This window comes from Diabrotica virgifera, chromosome 6, assembly GCF_917563875.1.
Source record: "Diabrotica virgifera virgifera chromosome 6, PGI_DIABVI_V3a".
Lineage (NCBI taxonomy): Eukaryota > Metazoa > Arthropoda > Insecta > Coleoptera > Chrysomelidae > Diabrotica > Diabrotica virgifera.
The window spans coordinates 235,142,988-235,159,624 of record NC_065448.1 but is presented as its reverse complement, the minus strand read 5'-3'; the positions used below and the strand labels follow the sequence as shown (position 1 = coordinate 235,159,624).

Sequence of the window (16,637 nt, the reverse complement as noted above, 5' to 3'; positions counted from 1 at the left end):
TAGCGTCGCCGTCGGTCGCCCCCGTTAGTGAAATTATTCCGATTCGATTTTTTTCACAAACTTACTCAAAAAGAGGTCATTATAACATAACCATCCACAGGGTGTCGGGCGGTGCCGTGGTCGAAAAATTGTTTAAACAATTTTTTTTAAACAAATTCACAAAAATAATTTTTCCACTTCGAACAAATTTTTTTAGATAATCTGGGACATTCTGAGCAAAAAAGGTCTCTTGTGATTTTTCTCCAAAATTGATTGTTGTTGAGTTATATGGCCATTTTCGCATTTTTTTAATCTTAAATCGCGTATAACTCGACAACAATCAATTTTAGAGAAAAATCAGAAGATAACTTTTTTGCTCAGAATAACCCAAGTTATCTAAAAAAAATTATTCGTTCGCAATGAAAAAATTATTTTTGTAAATTTGTTTAAAAAAATGGTTTAAACAATTTTTCGACCACAGCACCGCCCGGCACCCTGTGGATGTGTTATAAGGACCTCTTTTTGAGTAAGTTCAGCAGTCTTCGAAGAATAAAAACATGGTTGCGGAGTACTATGGTCGAAGATCGCCTTGATGGGTTAGCTCTAATGAGCATTCATCGGAAACAAATATTACAAGAAAGTTTTACAAGAATTTATAATTGATCCGCGTAAATTGTTGGTTAAATAATAATGTTTAGGAACACACAATTTATCTTGCTTCACAAATCGAAGGCTTATCTAGGAGGAAATAAATTTGTTAAATTTGCATCACGTTTTTGTAAAAAGCATTAAAAAGTTTTTAAATATTTAAATTACATTTAGTTTGCTTCATTTTTGTATGAATGCGTTGAGTTATAATTTTGTTGAGTTATAATCCAAAAACGTTATTTTCAAAACTTTTCTGAGGGAAACCCCTTTCCCCTCTCTCCTCTCAGTGAAGACTCTCAATTTACTTCTATATTTATTATTGCTTATCTAACCAATTTTCTTATTTCTCAAATCGGCCCCCCTAGTTTTGATCCTGCGAACGCCCATGGCCCTACCTACAAACCTGTCCAAATACGACCTTCGTACGGATAACGCAAGACCTCATATTGCCCGTGAAACCATGAAGTTCATACAAGAATCTGGTATAGATACTTTGGAGTGGCCATTTGGCCATCAAGATCAACTGATTTGTAACCCATCGAACATGTGTGGGATATGGTAGGTCGAAACCTAACTCGCTCGTCACATCCGCGAGCAAACTTAAAAGATCTATGGCATCCCATAAGAAGAATCTGGATGAGTATTCCGCAATATGATATAGATCAATTAATTTGATCAATGCCCCATAGGGTAATCGAGTGTATAGAAAATCCAAGAGGAGCCAATCATTATGATGGAAATGACGTTGCAAATTTGTTTATAATGTTATCAAATAATAATAATGTTATAATAATAAATGTTTAAAAAACATATTTGTCCTTCTATGTGTTGCATTTTCTTTTGGCCATTAGTATATATTATATTAACAGGATTAATGGGACAATCGTACCTTCTTCCAGATTCTTTTGATTGGTAATATTTGGAAGATTGCCTGATAAAACTGGATGTATCAGTGAATGAGTCGCCGTTATCGACATTGTCCAGTTCGTCTTGGGATGAACTCTCACCTTTTTTGAACCAGTTTACTATAAAAAGAAAAAAATTATACATTAAAAGTAAATTATTTGTGAAATACAGGGTGTCCCAAAAAGATTGGTCATAAATTATACCAAAGATTCTGGGGTCAAAAATAGGTTGATTGAACCTCACTTACCTATATACAATAGTGTACACAAAAAAAGTTACAGCCCTTTGAAGTTACAAAATGAAAATCGATTTTTTTTTCATATATCGAAAACTCTTAGAGATTTTTTATTGAAAATAGACATGTGGCATTTTTATGGCAGCAACATTTAAAAAAAAATTAAAGTGAAATTTGTGCACCCCATAAAAATTTTATGGGAGTTTTGTTCCCTTAAACCCCCCAAACTTTTGTGTACGTTCCAATTAAATTATTATTGTGGCACCGTTTGTTTAACACAATGTTTTTAAAACTTTTTTGCCTCTTAGTACTTTTTCGATAAGCCGGTGTTTATCGAGATATTTTGAATATTTGTCGAATCTACCACATATTTGTAATATGGTTAAGTACAATTATAGAGACCTGCTAATCTGAAAATTTATTTATAATTTGCACTTTTGGGTATATTTTGAAAAAGAAGCTACATCTCGATAAATCGTGACTTATCAAAAAAGGACAAAGAGGCAAAAAAGTTATAAATTCACCGTGTTTAACTAATGATACCACAATAATAGTTTAATTGGAACGTACACAAACATTTGGGGGGTTTAAAGGAACAAAACCCCCATAAAATTTTTATGTAAATATATTAAAAAGAAGCCGCATCTCGATAAAAACTGGCTTATCGAAAAAATACCAAGAGGCAAAAAAGTTTTAAAAAATGTTGTGTTTAACTAATGGTACCACAATCATGAATTAATTGGAACGTACACAAAAGTTTGGGGGGGTTTAAAAGAACAAAACCCCCATAAAATTTTTATGGGGTGGAAAAATTTCACTATAATTTTGTTTTAAGATATACCTGTCATAATAATAATACATGTCCATTTTCAATAACAAATCTCGAATAGTTTTCGATATATTCAAAAAAATCGATTTTCATTTTGTAACTTCAAAGAGCTGTAACTTTTTTTATGAGCATATTTGTACTAAGGTAAGTTAGGTTCAATCGAACTATTTTTGACCATCGAAACTGCATTGTATAAAACTCATACAGAAGTAAAAAACTTCAAATTTTATTCTGGTATTAAATCGTTTATTAAAAACTATCTAAAATGTCATCCAAATGGATTGCAAAATGTGTTCGTTCTAATTCAGAACATCTTCAGTGCATTCTGCAGAGTAGTTTGAAACTAGTACACTATTTAAAGTGGTAACCCCATAATATATGGTTTACATATTAAATATTAATAGAATATGGTGACTACAAATCGATGTTGTTAGATATAATAGAATACATGCCTAAAGGGCAACATGCTTCCCAGCTCGAAAATGCTAGGTACTTGCCAGTTCAATGGGCACAGACCAACTATTATTATATAGTTTATGTCCCAATTCATGGAAATTTGAATTGAAACATAATGGGACTATCAGAAGTTAAAAGAAGGGGATATGGGTATGTAGACTTACATTCAGGTAATAGGTTCTACTATAAAGTAAATGGAGACTATACATACGGTAGAGTAGGTTTCTTAATCAATAAAAAAGAGAAACTATAAATTAAAATAATTAATAGTGTAGCATTTCTTTGTTCTGTTCTGTATAAAGTTTTAATCCACACATCTAAAATTCCATTCTGTATAAGGAATTAAAGCGGTGTCTTACATTTATATAATATATTCAGACGAGAGTTTTCATAAAAATTCGAATATCTCAAAATCTTCTAAGAAATACTTTCTAGTGTCTCTTCGAATAGAATAAACAAAATTCAAATGCTTATTTTACCCAACACAAATTGGCTTGAGTAAATCGCTTTCTCGGTAAGAACCACATAATACCTCAATACTCGAGTAGCAAAGTGTTCAATCAGTACATACTTCCTATCATGAAATGGATGTCAAACTTGGATCCTAACAAAAGAAAATACGAACAATTTATCAAATAAACTGGCAATGAAAAGGGTTATGTTAGGTACACGAGTGTCAGATAAAAAGAGGAACGACTGGGTAAGATCAAAAACAAAAGTCGCAAATATCACAACAAAATTTCCAAAGTCAAGTGGAGCTGGAAAAATTATAGTTGCAAAAAATTCGAACAAGCCTCCGATATGGACTGAAACAAACTTACAACGAACACGGCAAAGAAAAAGGTACATGAATTTAGGTTGTTGGAACGTACAAGGAATTCGAACAAAGGATACTGAAGTTTTTAAAGAACTATCAACATACAACATGGATATCGTAGTCCTCAGTGAAACAAAGAAGAAAGGAGAAGGTAACGAAATAAAAGGAGATTATGTACATTTCTACAGCGGAGTCAAAAAAGAAAATCGAGCAAAAGCGGGCGTTTCCATAGCAATCAAGAAACGATATTTGAAAAATATTAAGAACTGGTCTGTCATCAACGAAAGAATAATCACAATGGAACTAAATACACGACAAGACCTAATAATAGTAGGTATATACGCTCCTAACGATGACGCAACTGCTGACGCAAAAGAAAATTTCTTTGAAGAATTAAGTGAATTAATAAGCAGTTTTGGAAATCGGAAAGATATATTCCTACTAGGGGACTTTAATGGACGAGTTGGAAGGAAAAAACATAGTGCAGTGATAGGAGACTACGGAGAAGATATGCTAAATGACAATGGCACACGTCTTATAGAACTGTGTCAGCAACATTCATTAAAAATACAAAATGGATATTTTAGACATAAAGACATCCACAAATTCACGTGGGAACAAAGAACAAGGGGGTTAAAATCTATCATTGAATACTGTATAACCAAACAACAATCACAAACAAAAATAATTATTGACGTCATTGTGAAACGAGGTGCAGTCTGTGGATCAGACCACCACTTTACTCAAAACCGTAACCTTCATAAAATACAAACATTTAACGCAAAAAGAGGAAAAATCAAGACCTGAGTTTCCATCTAGACAACCTATATATAACCTAGATAGTTTTTACAATGACTCCACAGTCTTCTTGTATAGAATAAGACTAGCCGAAAAGATGAAAAACGAACCTACAGGATCGCCTGAAGAAATGTATAACTATATCTACTCGAAGCGGCAAATGAGGCTGTAGGAGAAAAATCATTAGTAGAAACACGGAAAAACTACTGGTGGAACGAGGAACTAGAGGATCTTATAAAACAAAAGAAAGAACTTTATAATAAATGGCTAGCCTCACAAGATCTAGAAGACCGACAAATGTACAAAAGGTACTGCTATATGGTCAAGAAGCAAGTAGCGAAAACAAAAAACGAATTCTGGGACAGAAAATGCCATGAGATCGACAGATTATTAGGGAGCTCAAAATCTAGAGAAGCCTGGAAAACTGTAAGAACCCTCAAAACTAATAGAAACGAAAAAGTAACGATAGACCCAATTGGACAAGAAACGTGGAAAAACTATTATGCAGACTTACTAACTGAGAAAAGAGAGAAATTTAAGAATGTTAATTACGACTTCCAAATGACTCAGAATAAATGTGATCCATTTCATCATCATCCAACCAATTTACGTCCACTGCTGGACATAGGTCTCCCCCAATTGTTTCCACACTTCACGGTTTTGTGCTGATCCATTTACACTAAAGGAAATCAAACAAGCATTATCGAAAATGAAAAACAATAAAGCTCCTGGGCCCGGAGGTATACCTGTGGAACTCTTTAAATTTTCCCCGGATGTAGTATTGGAAAACTTAACGAAAATATTTAATAAATGCCTGAATGGAGAAAAGATACCATCCGAATGGAAAACTGCAAGCATAAGCTCCATACACAAGAAAGGGAATAAACATGACTGCACAAACTACAGAGGATTCAGTGTTATAGCTTCCGCAGGTAGACTGTACGGCAGAATACTACGAGATAGAATAGAAAGTCAATATGAGGACTGGGAGGAGCAGAGTGGTTTTAGAGCAGGAAGATCGTGTATTGATAACCTGTTTTGTATAAAACAATTAATTGAAAAATCACTAGCATATGGGAGTCAGCTACATCTAGTATTTATAGATTTGAGGAAAGCCTATGACAGTGTACCGGTAAATAGACTTTGGGAATCTCTTATAGAGAACAATGTAAACCCACAGTACATTAATGCGGTGAAATGTTTTTACCAAGGAAACAGTAGTTATATAAAAACGAGAGATGGACACTCAGAATACTTTCAGGTTAACAAGGGTCTAAGACAGGGATGCTGCCTGTCCCCTACCCTCTTCAAAATTTATATAAACACGGCTCTGAAGAAATGGTTCAGAAAATGTAAGAAAATGAGAGTACAAATAGAAGAGGGTAATCTGACTACTTTGTTATTTGCTGACGATCAGGTGGTTCTAGCGGAGGATACAGAGGACGCTGCTTATATGGTTCGAAAACTGATAGAGGAGTATGAAGATTGGGGTCTGGAAATAAATACAAACAAAACAGAATATATGACAATAGGCTGCACAGGCGAAGACCTAGACTTAGAAGGAAAAATAATAAAAAACACTAAAGAATATAGATACCTGGGAATTAGATTGACGGAAGATGGAAACGACGAAACAGACATACAACAAAAATTAGGTAGAGGAAGAGCCATCATCACAAGTCAGATAAACTCATTACTATGGAGTAAAGATATACGAGAAAGTACAAAAAAACAACTATATAAAACATTTATTGAAAGTACAGTTACATATGCCTCAGAAATCTGGACAATAAATAAGAAAATGCAGAACCGAATAAACGCAGTAGAGAACAATTTTTGGCGAAGATGCTGTAGATTAACATTACACGATCATGTTAGAACCGATAGAATAAAAGAAATGAAGGTGGAAACAACATTAACGGATACGATATGAAGTGGAGCTTCACAGGGTACGCTGCTAGTAAAAAGACGAACATTGGAACGTCACGATATAACATTGGAGACCTTACAAAGAGAGACTCTACAAAGGTAGATGAGGGAGACCACAGATGAGATCGGTAGATGAGATCAAAAAAATAGCCGGAAGAAATTGAAAGTGTATTACTCAACAAAGAGATCGATGGAAGGAGCTAGAAGAGGCCAATGTCCAGAAATGGACATTGGCCTCTTCCTAGCTAAGGCTAAAAACGAGTCTTAAAAGGCTAAGAAGAACGATAAGTATCAAGTCCATCTTAAATTAGAGCCCAATTACCTAATATGTATGTAGTTATGGGCATGAACATTATTAATGTAGTATGTGAGTGGAAGACAGATTCACATACCTAGACCTCCAAGTTTAGATTTTTTGGCCTTGATAGATAGTTGTGGTTCTAAAGCAATGCCCAATGCTCTCTCGCTTTGTCTTGGTGTTAGTATATAATGTTTCTTTCTAATATTTCCAATAGGACTTTGACTCGTTTTTGGAAGTTCTTCAGCTTCAGTTTCAAGTAGACTCTGAAAATGACAAAAGCGAAAATAATATAAAACATGGAATAAATTAACATTAAGATGAAACATAGAGATCTTAAGAATATACTTACAGGGCAAGTTGATGATGTACTTCTTTTTTTAAATAACGATTTTCGTGTGCCTCTATCCTCGGTATATGACTGGGTGTCAGTTGGAACATCCTGTTGTTCTTCTACCTCAGAATGATGCATGTGTCTTAAAGTTAAAGAAAAATAATGTGTACAAACAACAATTCACTCGAAAAATACACTGGTAAATCAAAATTTTAGATCGATTTAAATTTTCAATGTTTATATTTGAAAGTTGTCTCAATTGAATGTTGAGCAGTTAAAAAGAAATAGAAACAACAAATGCCTGTGGCAGAAATGAGAATGCTTAGATGGATGAGTGGAGTGACAAAAGAGGATAAAATTATTTTATTAGGGGAGGTATAAGGGTGGCACCAATTGAAGCCAAAATGAGAGAGCATAGGTTAAGATAGTTTGGTTATGTTCATCGTCGATACGTTAATCACCCACTACGAAGAATTGCTGATCTGCAGGTTTCTGGGAGGAGTAGGAGGGGAAGACTAAAAAAGACCTGGGTGAAAAGTTTAGGCAGGACATGTTGGTAAAGGGGATTGATATTGATATGATCCAAGATAGAAACTTATGGAGGAATGTGATTGGGAAATCTGACCCCACATAGAAATAGACGCAAAGAGAATAATGATAATAAATAAATATAGAAAATAATGAATAAATGAAGAAATGGATTAATTGAAACGTCTTTCTTACCTGATTACTCGTGTTGTCTGCATGTTAACCTCTTTCTTGCTTGGTTTATCTGCTGAATCAATAAGAGCACTTAAAGCTACTCTTCTGAATATACTTCCATGTCCTTCTTTCACATATGTCATCAATTGTCTAATTTCACAATATAGAGTCTAAAAGAATTAAAATAAAATGATACTGCTTTCATTCACATACCACTTACAACAAAAAAAGTGACTTGTACAATACAGATACATATTATATTATATAGATAATGAAAGTAAAGCATATAGATTTTTTATTGGCTGATCGCTTAGCTTAGACTTTGGACTGTGTGATAATTGTTGTCACTATTAAATATAATCGTTCAAAAATTGTAGAAAAATATTCGACGGTGCTATCCTGATCAGGAATTTTACCATCTTAAGGATATTTTAAAACTTCAGCTCCATAAATGGCGATACCTTTGTTCTTGTAGATTCTGATTTTCTATAGTAACAAGACACAATTTAGTTGTTTTGTCGTCTGCTTACATTGTCCAAGTCTTTTCAGAGAGAGCTCACTAGAGCCCTCTTTAATAATTGTAACTCCAAGCTACCTGATAAAATGACAATTTTCACAGCTGAACTCATTGCAATCAAAGAAGCATATAAAATATGTATTAATCAAAAAGAACTCAATTATGTTATATTTACAGACTGCCAAAGCATTGTAAAGAAGCTGAAATATAATGTACATAATTTTGAAGAAAATTATATCATCAGTGACCTCATAGCAATGAACAGTGAATCTTTGAAACGGGGCAAAAATATAATATTGTGCTGGATTAAAGCACACATTTGTATACAAAAACAACGAAATAGTAGATAATCTTGCTAAAAAAGCAACAATGAAGGAATCCGCTCTGTAAACCTATCAACTTCCTATGGGAAACATAATTTTTATTATCAGGTCTATCAAACGGACGAAATGGCAGGAACAATACAGCAATTCAGGCAAAGGATAGTATTGAAAAAAATCCAGCCTACACTTCCCATCAAGACATGGTTTAATCAAGTTTCCAACAGAGGCTTTATCAAAACTATTTGTAGAATAAGAAGCAATAACTGTCTGACTCCATTCTACAAAAGAGAAATAGGACTTGTAGATAATGATAATTGTTTATGTGGAGAGCTAGCTGATCTACAACATATGCTGTTAGAATGTCCTTTACATTTAATCTTATATACTTTTTACAATCAAACAATCTAGATGTTTAAAAAATTTTATACAATCATGTAAATTGTTTAAAATTAAAGATCTGATAAAAGATTATAAAAAAAAATAATAAAATAAAATCAAAAGTTACTAAGAAGATCTAAACCTCCGAGGGGTTGAATCGGGTTTAGGTCTTAGCGTAGTAAAAAAAATATGCAAAAAATACATAAAAAACAAAAGAGTCAAAAACTTAGTAGTAGTAAGAGTTTTAAATTTAGATACTTAGCATATATTTTGTAAAAGAGAGAACTGAAAACACATTGACTGGTCAGTTAGTTGCTTAAACCAGTGCCAATAAAACACAAACACACACACATACATTTTCTTCTAATGTCTTCACTCCTCTTTGGATCTCCCAGCATATTTCCTGTAATTCTTCTCAGTACTCTTATTTTTGTTGTTTCTAGCAGTCTTTGTGTTCTGGCTGTATCAGATCTTGTTTCAACAATTACAAGGTTAAAAAAAAGGTTTTCTTTTAAATACGAATATCATATATAGTATGGTATAACTAGATCCAAACCTAGACATCCAAAGTGAAAGTTATCCTTCAACACCAAATTGTTCTATATGGTCCACAAAATGTTCAGAAAAAAGTCACACCATTTTTAGCTTCGGGTTTGGGGGAGAGGGGGGAGAAATCGGTAAATTCTTAGTTTTTTAAGTTTTTCGTCAATATTTCTAAAACTATGCGGTTTAGCATGAACAACCTTCTATACAAAAATGTTCTACATTAAATTTGAAACAAAAAAGGTTCTATGCATAATCCTTCTAAAATGAACGGTTCCAAAGTTACGGAGGTAGTATAGTATAATTGGTCCAAAAAAGGCCTAACCCAGACATTAAAAGTAAAAGTTTTCCTTCAACACCAAATTGTTCTATATGGTCCAGATATTGTTCAGTAAAAAGTTACACTATTTTGAGCGTCCGGTTTGGGGGGCAGATGGGGGAGAAATCGGTAAATTAGTAGTTTTTTTATGTTTTTCGTCAATATTTCTAAAAATATACTTTAGCGTATACAATGTTATATACAAAAATGTTCTACATTAAATTTAAAATAAAAAAGGTCCATACAAAATTGTTATAAAATCAACGGTTCCAGAGTTACGGAGGGTGAAAAGTGGAGGTTTTCGATACTTTTTATAATTTTTCGACAATTTATAAAATTTTTACTGATTGAAAGAAATTTTCTTTAACAGGATTTGTTATTTCAATGCCCGATGGTATGTTAGTGATAAGCCCTTGAAGAAACGTCAACCTCACCACCCAAAATCATCATCAATTGCCCAACAAATATAAAAAGTATCGAAAACCTCCACATTTCACCCTCCGTAACTCTGGAACCGTTGATTATATAACAATTATGGATGGGAAAATTTTTGTTTTAAATTTTATGTAGAACGTTTTTTTATAGAACATTGTTTACGCTTAAACATAGTTTTAGAAATATTGACGAAAAACCTAAAGAAACTACTAATTTACCGAATTCTCCCCCATCTCCCTCCAAACCAGACGCTCAAAATGGTGTAACTTTTTACTGAACAATATGTGGACCATATAGAACAATTTGGTGTTGGAGGAAAACTTTTACTTTAGATGTCTAGGTTAGGCCTTTTTTGGACCAATTACACTATACCTCCATAACTTTGTAACCGTTCATTTTAGGAGGATTATGTATAGAGCCTTTTTTATTTCAAATTTAATGTAGAACATTTTTGTATAGAAGGTTGTTCATGCTAAACCTCATAGTTTTAGAAATATTGACGAAAAACGTAAAAAACTACGAATTTACCGACTTCTCCCCCCTCTCCCCTCCAAACCTGACGCTCAAAAAGGTGTGACTTTTTTCTGAACATTATATGGACCATATAGAACAATTTGGTGTTGGAGGATAACTTTCATTTTGGATGTCTGGGTTATGTCATTTTTTGAATCAATTCTATCATACTAATAATGTGTTTCTAAGTTTCCGGCTGTTTTTTTTTTCTAAAAGTTGATTTAGGCAAAACAGGTTGTATTACGAGGCCTTACTGCATGAAACCCACTTTGCTTCTCCTCTTCCATAACTTGGTTCTCTATAACGTCTTTTATAATCTTGCCGCAAAGACTACAAGCAGAGTTTTGTACACTTAAACCTCTGTAGTTGCAGCACTTTCTTCTGCTACCTTTTTTGTGGATGATTGGAACGAAGGCTATTTTCCATTCAGGTGGAAGATCTTCGCCTCTCAAAAAGCAATTAAATACATCAAAGGAGACGACTGATCTGGTATGTTCATGTAGAAAGAGGGGCGACGCCAGGCTGTCAAAACAAATTTTGAAATGGATGCCAGGCATTTGGAAGGCATGTCAGAAAGGAACCTTGACCCTGACGAGTTTAACAACCGACGAAGCTGGAAACTAGGAATCAGAAGGCGGAGAATGCTATCAAAACCGGGATAATAATAATAAATATTAAATCAGTAAAGCTAAAACAAGCATAAGTAACTAAAATAGACCGTTCACGATATTTAGAGCATTGATAAAAACAATATCTTACTAGACTCTCCGGCGTCTTGATTTCCTTGCTCGAATCGACGAACCGCGTCACCAGTGGCTTGAAGACGTGAGACATGATGGTACCTTCAATGCCTCTAATGCCACCGCCACCAAGGCCTGCGCCAAAGTTGGTACCATAACCACTTTGCGATACTGTGTCTTGTGACTTGCTAGAACCCCTCTTCTGGTCTATTGAAATTTGCAAATTTTCTCAAAAACCCTGACAGTTTCTTGACTGAATGACAGTCAGTTGCACATTTACATTTATCACATTCATTTTACATTTCAATAATTTTAATATCCAGTGATGGGATCTTACTTGATATATCTTTCTTTTAATATTAGTTTTTTTGGCTGAATCAATAAAATAAACGGTGAAAATCTTGATTTATAGAGAATAAAAAAATAGAAGATATTGTGGGGAAGAAGAAGGTTATGGCATATGGTTATTGGCAACAATACAACAGTTTTAACAAAGATGCAAATAAAGCTAAACATGAGATGTGGATAAAACCTGCGAAAAGAACTCAGTAGGTTAACTGTAATATCCCCGGATTTATGGGTTGAATATTATGAACAAAAATGCGGACAAATGATGGAGCAGAATTTTAAGATAATGGGTACGAAAAATTTGATATTTCTTTCCACGAAGAAACTGAAATAACACCAGAAAAATTTAAAAAACATGCCAACGTTATGATAAAATTGGAAGGCTCCAGGACTGGGGAGGAGTAGGTACTCATCTTCTTCTTCTTCTTTTGCCCTTTAATTCATCCAATTTTGAACATAGGCTTCCCCCAGTTTCCTCAATTCGCTCCTGTTTAGTGCCTTCTGTTTCCAGTGTGTTCCTCGTATCTTTCTACTAATGTCATCTCCCCATCCCATCTGTGGTCATCCTCTAGCTCTCTTTCCTGTCCATGGTCTCCATTGTTGTATCGTGGTATTTCACCTATTTTCCGTTTGTCTGGCGTTATGACCTGCGACGCTCCATTTTAGCCTGGCTAGATGTTGTCCTGCGTCTTTGACTTTTGTTGTATTTCTTATCCAGTTGTTTTGCTTTTTGTCTGTTAACTTTACTCCTACCATTGCTCTCTCCATGGCTATTTGTGTCTTCATTATTTTATCTATGTTTGCTTTGGTAAAGGTCCATGTTTGGCATGAGTATGTGAGAATTGGGAGTATGCACTGGTCAAACACTCTTGTTTTTAAGTATTGTTGTATTTTTTTAATTCTTTAAGACCCATTTAAATTTCCCAAATCCTGCCCAGGCTAATCTGACCCTTCTTTTTACCTCCGCTGTTTGATTTTCCGTATTTATTTTTATTATTTGTCCTAAATATATTATATACATATAATCATTAACCGCCTCTATTGGGGTTTCGTTTAGTATTACGTTTCTATTATCTTGTGTGTTTGTCATTGTTTTTGTTTTGGTAAAATTCATTTTTAGACCTATTTGTTCGGATTCATTTGCTAGTTCGGTTAGCATGGTTTGTAGTTCTTCAAAACTTGATGCTATGATTACTACATCGTCTGCATATCTTAGGTGGTTTAGTTTATTCTCATTTATGTATATTCCCACGTTTGTCCATTCCATTGTTTTGAAAACATCTTCCAGTGCTAATGTAAATACTTAGTTTAGGAGAAATGACATCTTCTTGTCGCACTCCTTTGTTAATTGGTATAGGTTTTGGGGTTTCTTCCAATTGTACTGTCATTGTTGCTTTCTTATATTATTGTGTATTAGCATTCTGTATCTGGAATCTATTCTACAGTTGTTTATAGCTTTTTCTATTGCCCACATTTCCACGCTGTCAAAAGCTTTTTCGTAGTTGACGAACGCTAAGTGAAGATCTATATGGTATTCGTTAGCTTTCTCTATTAGTGTTCTAATTGTTAGAAGATGGTCAGTGGAGCTATATTCTTGTCAAAATTGGGTTTGTAATTTTTTATGTCCTTTCTGTCGCATTTTTTAAATATCAGCATTGTAAGACTTCTGTTCCATTCGTCGGGTATTTCTCCTTTATGTAGACACTGATTAAATAGATTTCTTAATGTTTGCAAGATTTCTTCTTTCCCATCTTTCAACATTTCAGCAAGGACTCCATCTGGTCCCGGTGCTTTATTGTTCTTTAATTGTGATAGTGCTGTTTCTATTTCATAATTTTATATGTTTGGTACTGTTTCTGAGTTTATATTCGTGATTGTTTTCTTAATATATTCTTCAGTGTTGAGGTTTGCGTCTTTCTTTAAGGTGTATAGTTCTTTATAAAACCTTTCTACTTCTTCTGATATCTTTTCTCCTCTCTTCCCGTCCTGCTTCATCCTTTATTGAAAGGTACCGATAAAATTAGTTAAATATGACTCTGGCAAACTATTTCAGCTCTTGACTTACATTATACCTTTAATTTTTTCTTGAGAGACCGGCAAGAGTAGAGGAAAATGGTAACCGTGGCCAACACTCACTTATAATTGTAGAGCCAAGAAAGGAGGAAGAAAAAGAAGATTCGCTAATAGTTTAATTATTAATAATATACAATCCAATATTACTGCCATCACTTTTCTAAATAATAAAACATTTTTGAACACTTGAAATTCATATAAAATTAAATTTTTGACAATGCACTGTGCAAACTGTGTTAGTCATTTCGAATCAAGAATTCTCTAAGTTTGTCTCTACGTTTTTTCTACTCTAAGATGATGAGAATCTCAGAAAGTGAGATAGCAGGAACTTAAGACCAGTTTTATTAGGGAGCACAGCATAGCAAAGTAAAGCACATAAGAAGCAGTCCATATTTAACTTTAAAGGTCATCACAAATGTACAGGGTGATTAACTTGTACTCAGGAAATGGATATACAGGGTGTCCCAGACTAATTTACCCACGCTATATCTCTTAAACGAATAGAGATTTTCGAATGTGACAAAAAGTGATATATTCTACTTGTAATACACTTTAATATGGCGTACAAAAAAATCATCCCCCAAATATTCATCCCTTAGTTACAACCCTTAACTTTAATTTTTTTAATAGCACCCTGCATATTTTTTTATAGTTTTGGATGTAGTCTTTTATCGTCTATTCAACACATTTTTTGAAAATAAAATCGGTTCGTAAATAACCAAGAAACTATCAGTTTATTTTTGTTAATTGTGTGTCCAAGACTAATATTTATCCAGGCTATATTTCTTAAACGAATAGAGATTTTCGAATGGGACAAAAGCTGATATATTCCATTTGTAATACACTTTCATATGGCGTAGAAAGAATTCATCCCCTAAATATTTATCCCTAACTTACAGGGTGCTATTTAAAAAAATAAAGTTAGTGGTTGTAACTAAGGGATGAATATTTAGGGGATAATTTTTTTTCTACGCCATAATAAAGTGTATTGCAAATGTAATAGATCGGTTTTTGTCCCATTCGAAAATCTCTATTCGTTTAAGAAATATAGCCTGGATAAATTAGTCTGGGACACATAATTAACAAAACTAAACTGATATTTTCTTGGTTATTTATGAACCGATTTTATTTTCAAAAAATGTGTTAAATAGACGATAGAAGACCACATCCAAAACTATAAAAAAATATACAGGGTGCTATTAAAGATTAAAGTTAGGGGTTGTAACTAAGGGATGAATATTTAGGGGATGACTGTTTTCTACGCCATATTAAAGTGTATTACAAGTAGAATAGACCACTTTCTGTCCCATTCGAAAATCTCTATTCGTTTACGAGATATTGCGTGGCTAAATTAGTCTGGGACACCCTGTATTCGTTGTTAAGAGAGGTGCAGATAGGAAAACTTACAATAGTAGGGGAGGAAAGTATGCTAAATGTGCAGTCACTCGAGCGCTTTGGGGACCTATGGGGACCTATTGGGTTGTAAATCGTACGTTCTAAAACCAAAAAAAGTTAAAAAAATACAAAGTTTTTTGTAAAGTTTAGTAAAGTAAAGTAAAGGTTTCCATTTTAGTGGGGACTTTCTATTTTTACGTTGATTTTCCAATTCCAACAATCGTTTTTTCCGATTATAGCGCCATTTATCCATAATTCTAAAAAATGTTTCAAATAAAAATTACTTATTTTTACGTAAGGAATCCAAATCTGCAATAAAAACTGGGGGCACCTATTTAAAATTTTGAAGTAACCCCCACCACACCTCCGTGGGGTGGGGGTTACATATATCGTTCATTTCGCGAAATATTCGCTTTTTTCTTGTAAAACTTTGTGACACCCATTTCCTTACACCCCGCCGAAATCGTCAGATTTTTTAAATATACACTGTTTTGCATGTACCTGACTTACCTTATCTTAATCTGACGATTTCGAGTTTTTCTAAGGATATATTTTTTCGCCCCCCCCCCTTAACGAACGCCACTGTGTTTAGAGCCAATATATGGTAGAGGTACATCTACAGGGTACCAGGTTTCTCTCCATATGATAATCTGACGCGCTCGAGTTACGGCAAAAATCCCCACTTGGGCTCCCCTACCACAAGCTACCTATTCAATAAAGTTAGAAGAAAAATACAACATCTGTTTTAATCAGACACCCTGTATATTAGTTTAAATTTGTTTAAATAAACCTTAAAATGTCTTTAATGTTGAATTTTATTATTATTTGGATTGTCTCCTTGAATTAAAATTCAAAAACTATAATAATATGGCTAATATATCATAAAAATGTGTAATTATTGTTTTATCGCGAATTACAAATTAACTAATCGTTTCGAAAATATTTGAGGTCAGGAAATAAAGACTGAAAAGTACCCCTTAAACTGAATTTTGAGAAACCAATAAGGTACAGCGATATTATTAATTTAATTATTTTGTTAAATATGAACTGCTAATGAAAATAAGATACGAAAAGTTAGTATAAAGAAGCGATTTTTATGTTAGTTTGATTATGTCGAATGTT

General features: G+C 33.7%; 1 protein-coding gene across 15 annotated transcripts in view; it reads right to left on the bottom strand.

Annotated features, from left to right (window-relative positions):
* Positions 1-16,637, bottom strand: part of LOC114335908 (protein unc-80 homolog) — a 180,207-nt gene that overhangs the window by 78,429 nt on the left and 85,141 nt on the right. For 14 of the 15 annotated variants that reach the window (XR_007699013.1, XM_050654754.1, XM_050654762.1 and 11 more), the window contains 5 exons: positions 11,719-11,906; positions 7,953-8,101; positions 7,248-7,371; positions 6,990-7,161; positions 1,517-1,652 (listed from right to left, as the gene is read on the bottom strand). Coding sequence is in view for 14 of the 15 variants with exons in the window: in XM_050654754.1 (XP_050510711.1) it covers positions 1,517-1,652; positions 6,990-7,161; positions 7,248-7,371; positions 7,953-8,101; positions 11,719-11,906 (769 nt within the window). In the remaining variant the exon portion in view is untranslated. The remainder of the gene's footprint in view (positions 1-1,516; positions 1,653-6,989; positions 7,162-7,247; positions 7,372-7,952; positions 8,102-11,718; positions 11,907-16,637) is intronic. The other variant, XM_050654761.1, reaches the window with a different exon arrangement.